Below are 10784 nucleotides of genomic sequence, written 5' to 3' on the forward strand. Positions count from 1 at the left end.
AAAGCAGAATTCCGATCGGTTACTTAATTTTAATTGAAAGGAATATATTGAAAGGAAAGAATACGCCTTGGTGCCTTTTTGATTTTTTAATTAGAGCTGCTGAAGGAAAATTTAATAGATTTTACTGTTTCATACAAATTCAAGAGATCTTTAAAAATCGGCTCAAATACCCATAAAGAGGTGTGAAAATGGGTAGCTGAATTGATGTGGATGGTTATATTCAAAATTTGTTCTCAATTTCTTTACGACTCAGGTTATATTATATAACCCGATAATACACTACGCTAAAAAATTATAGCACAGGAATTTACTGACAAGTTTTGACAGTTTAATTGTTGCTAAGTTCATTTTAATAATTCTTTTGTCCAAATATAATTCATCCAAATTTCACATTAGAATTTTCGCAAAAATTCCAAGTATGCAGTTGAATAGCGTGGTCCTAACGGTATCGAGGTCATTTATCGCAGTCATGATTGAGATTTTAGAAAATATAAACCTCCACACTTTAGACTTTCCACGCACTCCCGCTTTCATCGGAAGTTAGGTATCTTGGAGTGATACTTGACTCCAAGCTCAGTTGGAAGCTACACATTGAAAATCGGGTGAATAAGGCCAGTATAGCCTTCTATTTACTTCTGCAAATCTATGTTATACAAAAAATTAGGGCCCAAATCACAAGTCCTTCTTTGGATGTACAACGCAGCCAATTCTGCTTCTGCGAATATTAACGTATGACTACCTGGTTTGGTGGGAAGCTCTTCGAAAGGGCTATAATGCCACTAAACTGGGGAGGATTCAAAGGACTGCTTGTATTGGTTTTACAGAAGTATATAGAACTTGCCCAAGTGCTGCCGTTGTTTTTTCACTTGCTTCCCAAAGTGCAATCAAGTTAAAGCAGATTGACTGCAGGAAACAATTTCTCAGGGGACATGGTAACATTCACTTGGACAAATCCAATTCGGAAGGGATCAACAAATTTTGGACTTAGTAGACAGCTAAGTAGTAAAGTCCTCTCTCAACGAAAACTTACACTCTACGAGGCTCTTATCATTTCCGACCGATCGCATGGCGCAGAAGCTTGGACGATGACAACACCCGAAGAGGCGTCCCTTGAAGTGTTTGAGAGGAAGATTCTGTCGTAGATTTTTAGTTCTTTGTGCGTTGGTGTGAGCTTTACGACGACATAGTAGACATAGCGCAGCGAATAAAGATCCAGCGGGTACGTTGGCTGGGTCATGTCGGCCGAATGGATACAAACGCTCCGCCCCTGCAAGTATTCGATGCGGTATCAGCTGGTGGTAGCAGAGGAAGAGAGCGACCTCCTCTGCGTTGGAAAGATCAGTTGGAGAAGGACTTGACTTCATTTGGTGCGTCCAACTGGCGGCGGTTAGCAGGAGAAAGAAACGACTGGCGCGCTTTGTTAAACTCGACCAAAATCGCGTAAGCGGTTATCGCGCCAATCAAAAAGAAGAGGAAGGGAATGGTAAAGTTAAAAATAGAATTAATTAAGCACCATTCATAAAATATGGTATCAATATCTATGGCTTACATATACCTTTTTTAAATTTCTACTATTATTTTTACTACCTTTTTCCCTTACTTCCAAATTGCATCGATAGATTAAGGGGATCTAGAAATTTTGATATTTTTTCTTATCTTTTTATAGAAGAATATACTGTGAAACTTTCATGCGGAAATTCCCTATATTATAGCTTCTACATCCCATTAACTAGGTAGAGAGCGGTCCGCGTGGTTCTGTACCACAAACTTTAAGGGGGAACACCACTGTGAACGCGTGAAAATTAAGTGATTTTCATGAATTTTTTTTATAAGTAGGGATGATTATTTGTGAATCGGACAAATTATAATTTATTTAACATATATTCAGCTATACTGACACAATTTTTTATAAAAAAATATTAGAAATTACAATTGTTATTAATGTTAATGCAATGACTTCATAAAAAACTGATGCACTTTGGTGGCCACGATACAGCGGTGAAAAATCATCTGAAAGCAAAAACCTAAAAAAAATCTTAATCTATACATGAATGGCTATCGTCGTACTTGGCTGTTTTTTTTATTTTATTTTATTTTTTTTTTTTTTTTTTGAGAAAATGGTGCAGGTTTCAAAAATCAGTTGGTGTTTTTACCTTTTTTTCGAAAGGCTTGAAAAAATATTAATTTTTGGAATTTTTAAAAATGGATATGTACGACCGTAGCCAATACATGTACAAAAATTAACAAAAAAATTAAAATCGGTTCATAAGTCTTCGAGAAATCGAGGGTACCGTGTTCAGAAAAGTCGTTTTGAGAAAAACGCGTTTAAAGCTTTCATTGGCCGTTGTAACTCACTACCTGCAGTTATTGTATTGGGTATAACTTCGTCAATTTTCAAAATTTTAAGTTAAAATTTCTTTTACATATTTTTAAATATATCTACAATACTTTAAGAAAATGCAAAAATCACAGTGGTATTCCCCCTTAACCTCATTTAACTCGAAACGACTGTTTTCGGCCTGGTGCTTAAAAAAAACTACTCCATCGAATCGTCTGAAATTTTAATACGTTGGTCTCAACATCAATGGCTATTACTCGTACTATACTCATATTATTATTTCAATTATTTCGTTTTTTTTTCTTAAAAAACTGAAAGAACCTGATTTTTAGAGTGTAAAATTCAAAACCGCGCCATTTTGTCAATTATTTTTTTTTTTGTTTTTTAATTCTAGTACTGGGACATAGCTACAGTCATATTGATTAATAATTTTTTTGGTTTTTGTGCTTCAGATAAATAGAAGAGCCAAAATTGACAACACCGCCCAGGTTCAATTTTTCGGGTGGGCCAACTTCAGCGCCATTTTTAAAATTATTAAAATTAAAAAAAAGAATTTCATTTCATTTTTCTATGTAAAAAAAAGTTAAATAAAAAGCCTAATAAATTTAAATATCGCTTTTCATTCTTTTTATTGTAAAAGAAAAAATTCCTGAAAATAACCTAAATTTTAGAGTTCTAGACTGTTGGGAGGCTTTAACTCCCATACGCATACGAAATCACTTGTCAAACTTTACACAACCTTTCATTATTGAATTAAGACTAAAATAAACCAACTTTTAGAAGAATTGATGCCAATCTCCAAAATACTTTGATCATTTGACACGGATTCGCTTAATTGTTCAAGGCTCCAGAGTCTCTTTGAGGCACGGCGGCAATGCGTGCGAGTCCACCTACCATCATAGATGAATTAATTTTGTTCCTTTACATACTTTCATAAGATATTTTATAACATTTAGCACACTTGTCGGTACTTTATTGTACTAATTTTCAAAAAACAACAACAAATTTCAAAGGCGTGTAAGGAATGCCACAAAAAACGCAAGCAACTCGACATATCAATAGGTTTTACATTTCAACCGATTTACAATATCACAAATGACATACTCTCCGGTATCAGTACCACCAAACTCTTTTGTTTTGATATCCCGACAAGTCATTGTGTTCATTAATTCCTCATAGAGACCATTAGCACAATCCGTTTCGCCCAAGTACCTCAACAAATCGATGCTAGAGCGCACAATTCCATAAGGACTGAGTATCAGCGAATCGGTGATGGATAGTCGTGTCTGCAATGGCTTAAAGACGGCGTGATGATCGCCACGTTCAGTCGAGCTAAACAGACTTGCACCACCGCAAACTGCACTAGCAATGGAGGCAACAAAGGTGCCATACCGATCGGAGGTGCAAATTACATCGAAGCAGCGGGGTTTCATCACTATATTACGCACCAGATCATGTATGGGCATTAACTCGAATTCGAATTGTGGCTTGAGTTGTTCATACATTTTCAAGGCAGTCCGATTGTACATGCCATCGCTGAGAGGGAACTCACTCGCCTGATGACCAAAAGTTACCTTTTGATGACGATTTTCCATAGCATAATGAAATACGAAATTAAAATAGCGCTCTATGTACTTCTTCTGCGTTATTTTCAATGTCTCCACCATGCCCGGCACCGGACCATATTCCAATTTCGAGAAATTTTCAGCATTATTTTGCATTATCACCGTAATATTCACATTTGGATGCCTGCATCTGTAGCCTTCAATGGAGTTCACCTGTATGATGCCCACATATAAATCCAAGTCAATGTTGAGCAGTAGTTGTTTGTGCTTCTCATCGGGATCGTGTTGTAAATCGATAAAAAGCGCGTGACGGTTGCGTCGCACTGACTGCAAGTATTCATTCGGGTAAGTGGTCTGATCGGGTCCTATGGAAATCCTTTCGAACGCCACTGGCACTTTGGCTACCTCGAAGAGATGTCTGATGAAATTTGCTCCCTGCTGACCGATGATTGAGGAGCCAGTGAGTAAAGTAACCAGATATTCGCCTCCATATTTCGAGGGTGGCAATAATTTTACATATTTTGGGGGAAAACTTTCCTTTTGATAGTCGTGACCTTGTACCTCGATGTTCGCGGTGGAGTAGCAGTTTATGCGTTTCAATAAATTCGCTGGACATTTTCTGAGAAATAGCATTATTAACTCGAAGTGCGGAATTATATTTTATGAATTACAAATAAAAAAATTGTTATTTTATATTATAAATTGTGTTTGCTTTTTAATTTCTAAAATGCGCACAAAATTTTTGATTGAGTTTTGTTTATTTCTTTTCGATTGACAACAATTAAGCAGGTGTCTGCCGTTTTTCTTTTTGCCACTTTTCTCCATGGCCATAGTCGTTTCAAAATACTATTAAATTATCTCACTGTTGATACCAAGGCGAATCTATATATTAAAGGTTGTATCCATGGTGAGAAGATTTTGAAAGGTGTACTACTTAACATACCGTTATTCGGCTCTAATCGAATTTGACGGATATTCCGAAGTCATTCGTTTCGTGTTTCACTAAGCTAAACCTAAATTTTGTGAAACACAAAACGAATAACGAAGAAACCAAAAATCCCCTCAAAATGTTTCACCATTCCCAAGGCGCATTTATTAAAGGTGATGGCACGAGACCAACAAAAATGTTTGTACGTTTGATTGTCACGGCAAGGTATTGGCGAAGTAGGAAACAAAAAATGAATTCGCCTTGTTTTATTCTGGGCTGACAGTCACATGGGCACAGGGAAAGAAAAAAAAAAACAAATCAGCTGATTTATATTACCTTGACCATACTTAACGAGCAAACCTGGTATCTATCTTCCTTGCGTGCAAATCAGCTGATTCACCTTGACCATACCTAACGAGCAAACCTGGTATCTATCATCCTTGCGTGCTATTGGTAAATCAGCTGATTTGTTTTTTTCTTTCGCCGTATTCATGTGGCTGTCAGCTCAGAAAGAAATAAAGCGAATTCATTGTTTGTTCTTTATTGGCTTGGGGAATAAGTTCATTGCGTTTTTATACGTTTTTATATTTCCTTTCATTTTACAACGATTTGTTTGCTGTTTGGCAAAGAGGAAGTATTCATTCGATAAATTTTGTATTAGTTTTGAGGCTTAGTAATAGAATACCCAGGTGGCAAAAATCAACATTTTCGATAGCTGCTCTTCTTTGCTTTTCACTGATTAAATTCATTGATTGATTGAAAAGCTGCCGAAGCAGCCCGGGACATATGCCACGTGTATGGAGAAGGTGTCATGAACGAGTATACAGCACGGAATGGTTTTCAAAGTTCATAAATGGCGACTTTGAAGTCGATGACACGTGCCGCAGCAGAATTCCTTCTGAATTCGATGAAGAACATTTCCAAACACTCTTGAAGGCGAAGGGTCGCCAAACTAATGAACAAATTTGAAATTGACGATCATAAAATGGTTCTCAATCACCTTCATTCAATGAGATTTACCAAAAAATTGGGAGCCTTAGGGTCTCAAAACAAAAAAAAATAAAGAAAGTCGCATTCAAATTATTTCTCAGCATCTCGCCCACCATCGAGCAACACATGATCATACAGGTAAACTTCCCTTTTGGTGAAGAACCGCCACAGAAGATGATAAATGGTGCCTATGCATCAATGTGAAGCAAAGAAAGGAGTGAGTGGCTTCAGGAGATACGCCAAAGAGTCCGAGAGTCAAGGCGGATCTTCATCCAAAGAAGACCATGATCTGGCTTTAGGGAGAGCAAGGTGCTCTGGGAAATGCTCGAAAACAATGCCATGTTCAACAAGGAGCTCTACATTGCTCAGTTACACCGCGTGAATGAGGTTTTCGACTGAAATGACCTGATCGACATGGTCAAACCATACTCCTTCACGACAACGCCTGGTCCCATGTTGCTGAAGTAGTCAAAGTCACTCCAAGAGCTCGAATGGAGGTTCTTGAGCATCCGCCGTATTCTTCCATCTTTTCCGCTCGCTAGAGGTCCTTAACAACTGGTTCAACAACTTCTTTGACACCAGACCAGGCGATTTTTGGCTGAACGGCATCAATAAATTGGTCGAGAGGTGAGAAGAGTTTGATATAATTATTGTTTTTTATTTAAATAAAAGTCTTCGGTAAAGACCCTACGAACTTACTCCCCAACCAATACTTTGCTTTGACAATCAAACGTACAAAACATTGTTGTTGGTTTAGTGCAACCACTTTTAACGAATGCGCCTTGGTTGATACTAATTCGATTTGTAGATTCATCAAATGCCGGTAGAATTGCACTCACTCTCTCTCTATTGAAGGAAGTGATATTGTCCTGAAGAAGAAAAAATATTGAAAAACTTAAAAATAAAACGTGAGTAAGCCATCTAAATTTATTTTCCTTCCTTTCACGATAAGATTGAAATCTTATTGTATACTTATCGTGTTGTCAAGCGTCATCTGACATTTCCACTGCAAAGTGTGACATCTTTTACCATGAACGCACTCAGAACGTTTTGATGTGTGAGCCATTTTAATGTCGTTTAAGATGGCTTTTAAAGTTCTTCTCGGCCAAAAAGTGGAATTATACCATGCATATTTTCGTGCGATTATTTCATTTCACAATTTTCGACGTGGATTAACAAGACAATAACGCATCGATGAGAGAAAGTCAGTATGCGGCGAGCAAGCGCCAACCTTTCGCTGAGCGGTCACCGACGAATTCCGGGAAGGTCGATAAAAATTATTTTTTGTGCCAGAAAATATAGATTCTGTGTGCGAAATGAAATGATTGAGTAGGATCGTCATGTCACATATCGTGAGATTCAGGCACCCTTGGACAGTAGTATGACCACCGTCAATAAGATTTTCCATGATCACCTCGCGTTAAGAAAAGGTGTGTTCGCGTTGAATCTTGGCAGTCATGTTGTATGCTCGTTAAAGACGCGGTATTAAACCGAATTCTGTTATTATATAGGGTAATCTCTGTGATAAATTTCATTCATTTTGCTTAAGAAGCTTTTGAGGTACAACCATTAGCCATTTGTTAAAAAAAAACAAAAACATGGCAGCACCGTATTTATGCGAGGGCCGTTTGAAAAACTATTTAATTGTTTGTGGTAAGCCTTTTTTATTTTTCGACATAGCTTCCTTCTAGGCTTACGGACTTCGTTCAAAGCTGTTCTAATTTGTTGATGCCAACCGAATAATAGGTTTTGTTCAAGTCTGAAAAATAGCCATTAGTTTCGGCAATCACCTCCTCGGTTGAATAAAAGCTTTATCCCGCGTGCCATTTATTCAAATTGGGGAACAAATAGTAGTCCGAAGGAGCCAATTTTTACATGAAACGCTGCGAAAGTAACGGCCAGCTGCCTCAAATGAGGGACAGCAACCTGTGCGCATCAAGCTCTCGTCGGGCATTTACATTTTCTACCATAACTTTGTATCTATGGAGAATTTTTACAATCGACTTCCACGAAAATACGCCTAAAACTATAAAGAATAATAATCTGTAAAACAAATCGATTGTTTGAAAATTCTGGACGTATGTAACCCCTTAGTGTAAATGTGTTCCAGATGCTGTTTTAAATATTGTATTTTTTCGCGAAAACACAGTGAATCAAAATCCACTTGTTTCGATTTTCTTTTTTTCAATTTAATTGGTCCAAATATTAATCCTGAACGCAGTTATGCAAATTATTCACACTTTGCTCACAAACCAATACATTTTAACTTCTCGCCACCAACCATTTTCATCATTGTAATGCCATGAGGATTAAGATGCCATTCAAGTGCAAAGAAAAAGGAAAGAAAAGCATGTCGGCAGAATGGGAATGTACTTAGGATGAAATAAAACCCGAGTTCGAATTGAATTTCCGAATAACTAGAAAACAGAATAAATGAAAAAATGCAGACTTTCTCATATTGACTCCTTCTACGGCAATCTTTGGCATTGAGCGCCACACTGCGGCAGCAAAGCAGTATTAGAGCAGCGGAACAATTCAATTCGGCATCTCAGCGTCTCAGCATCTCTAAGCGGATTGAGATGGTTTGTTAACCGCGAGTATTTAAGCCATATTACACAGTTACACTGGCGTTTACATTTTCTGCGCAAAATTGCATTGTTGATGGCGCTACTGATTGCTGATCTGCTTTACTTTTTTGCTAGTAGAGATTTTGTCAGTTAGAAGGATTTTGCATTTTACAATTTGCATTTGCATTGAAATTCAGTCTACGTGCGTTACATTTTTTTTATTACGAATGTTAAATTTTTCAGGGAATATTTTATTATCATTTTTCTTAAGTATTTTGTAAATTATATTGTATTTTTTTTTCGTATTAATGTAAAGGGTAGATTAATTCACAACGATTCCCTGAAAATCATATTGGAGCAGGATAAAAGGAATTTACGAAATTTGAAAGCGGAAGAAATTGACATCGATAATGATAGCAGTACCAAAAAAAAAAAATAGATGAACACATATTTAAATCAATTCTACCACGAAAACCAAAACCTTTTACAACAAAAGATAGAAATTCTGGGTTAACACTAAAATAGCAGTAGTCAAATGAGTAAAGCATTCTGAGTAAGTTTATAGAAAATTCAAGAAAACTGCATTGACAATGTTTTCAGACACAGAGTTGTAACTAATATTTAGTTAGGTTTCCCGAATTTTTTATTATGGCACCACAACGGCAGAACATTGAGTCCACCAACTGCTCATCCATCACTACTTCGGAATTTTGGGACCACGCTTCTTTTACTACATATTTCCCAAAGCTATTGATTGTTACTCGGTTTGGCATTGTGTACAGCTCTTTTTAAGAGCCCTTACAGATTTTCTTTAGGATTGAGTTCGGCGGACTGAGCTGGCATTTTCATAACCTCCATTTTATTTCCGCGACTTATGGCGTACAGCTGTGGGGCTGTGTCAAACAAAGTAATCTTGAGAAAATTCAATGATTTCAAAACAGGTTTATAAAAAGCGTCGTAAGCGAACATGGTATGTGAAGAATTCTGATTTACATCGAGACCTCAAGATGTCATCAATATCAGAAGTTGCCAAACATTTCGTTGCAGCTCGTACTGAAAGGCTCAAAAAACATACCAACCCGGAGGCGTAGGAACTTGCCAATCCAGATGAGCAGTGCCACAGACTTAAACGAAAAAGCCAAATGATCTTGTCCCTAATGGCTGGCAAATAGTTGTAAATTTCTATCAGCTGTCTTCCAGTTATGCTTTTATTGGTATGGGCATAAGTTTCCGTCCTTTCTTAGCCAAAGTTACGAATTATTATTGATATTATGTGAAGTATGTGTCATTAGAAGCTACAACTTTACTCCATCTTTCAGGCATCATACGGATTCCTCTGATGAAAAATTTAAGTTCTTTTGACTTGATCCATTCACTAAGCCAGTTGGCGATGCTCTCATAAGAAGCGCTCTCTAATAAGGGTTGACTGCATTGATCGGAATAGATGGTAATCCGGAGGTACAATATCTGGGTAATACGACAGTTGGGACAAGATTTCCCAATTCAGTACATCTAAATATTTCTGGACCGATTTAGCAACGTGTGATCTTTTTTCGCAAAATTAATTAATTCATTTATTAGAATTTTTTTCTCAAAAACTATATTAAGAAATTGATATCGAATTTTTTAAAAACTAAAATAGCACTATGTTGTTGTGTAATAGAAATAAAAAATAAAATTTTTGAAAATAAATAAATTACAAGGTGAAGTCTAAAATAAACAAGACTTAGCTAAAATAGAAACGACAGGAGCTTTGTTCTGATAACTTCGAGTTTATTTATTCAAAATAGTCTCCCCTGGCCTCGACACACTGTTTTGCGTGATCTAAAAGCTTCTCGAAAGAGTGTTTCAGGTGATTGACCGGAATGTCCTTCAGGATGTCGATACAAGCCTTTTGGATGGCCTCTACCGACGCAAAACGTTGCCCTTTCATGGCCAAATGCAATTTTCCGAATAGTCAAAAGTCACAGGGTGAGTGATTGATGGTTCGAATGCGATTTCTAGTCAAAAAATCAGTCTCAAAAGTGGATCGATGAGATGGTGCATTTTCATGCAATAAGCGCCAGCTTCCTCCTTTGCGATATTCAGGGCAAATTCGACGAATGAGATGCAACAAACGCTTCAAAACGCTAAGATAGAAATTTGCATTGACGGTTTGGTCCGTTGCACAGTGCGGCCGATTCCCAAAAAGCTGGCCAAAAGTCGAAAAAAGAAGTTTCTAGATAGAGTTTTTTTGTCTTTGGGTTGGCTACAGTAATGCCTTGAATAGTGAAAACCGTTCATAGCAACGTCCTGTACCCTAAGTATCCTCTGTATTTTCAGTCGCAACGTGGCCTTCGTTTGAGCATCGTATTACGGTCGATGAATAGTGAAAGTTGTACACATTTGAAAGATTT

The 10784-nt window shown here is 37.2% G+C and overlaps 1 protein-coding gene across 1 annotated transcript; it reads right to left on the reverse strand.

The window, feature by feature from the left end:
* Positions 1-3304: 3304 nt before the first annotated feature.
* Positions 3305-4628, reverse strand: LOC128867652 (uncharacterized). The gene has a single exon (XM_054109074.1). The coding sequence runs from the start codon at positions 4534-4536 to the stop codon at positions 3394-3396; it is 1143 nt and encodes a 380-aa protein (XP_053965049.1). The 5' UTR covers positions 4537-4628; the 3' UTR covers positions 3305-3393.
* Between the last annotated feature and the right edge of the window lie 6156 nt (positions 4629-10784).

This window comes from Anastrepha ludens, chromosome 6 (assembly GCF_028408465.1).
Source record: "Anastrepha ludens isolate Willacy chromosome 6, idAnaLude1.1, whole genome shotgun sequence".
NCBI classification, from domain to species: domain Eukaryota; kingdom Metazoa; phylum Arthropoda; class Insecta; order Diptera; family Tephritidae; genus Anastrepha; species Anastrepha ludens.

What these genes read in the sequence shown, in the direction of transcription:
- LOC128867652 (XM_054109074.1), bottom strand. Translation starts at nt 4,536, where the DNA reads ATGCTATTTCTCAGAAAATGTCCAGCGAATTTATTGAAACGCATAAAC.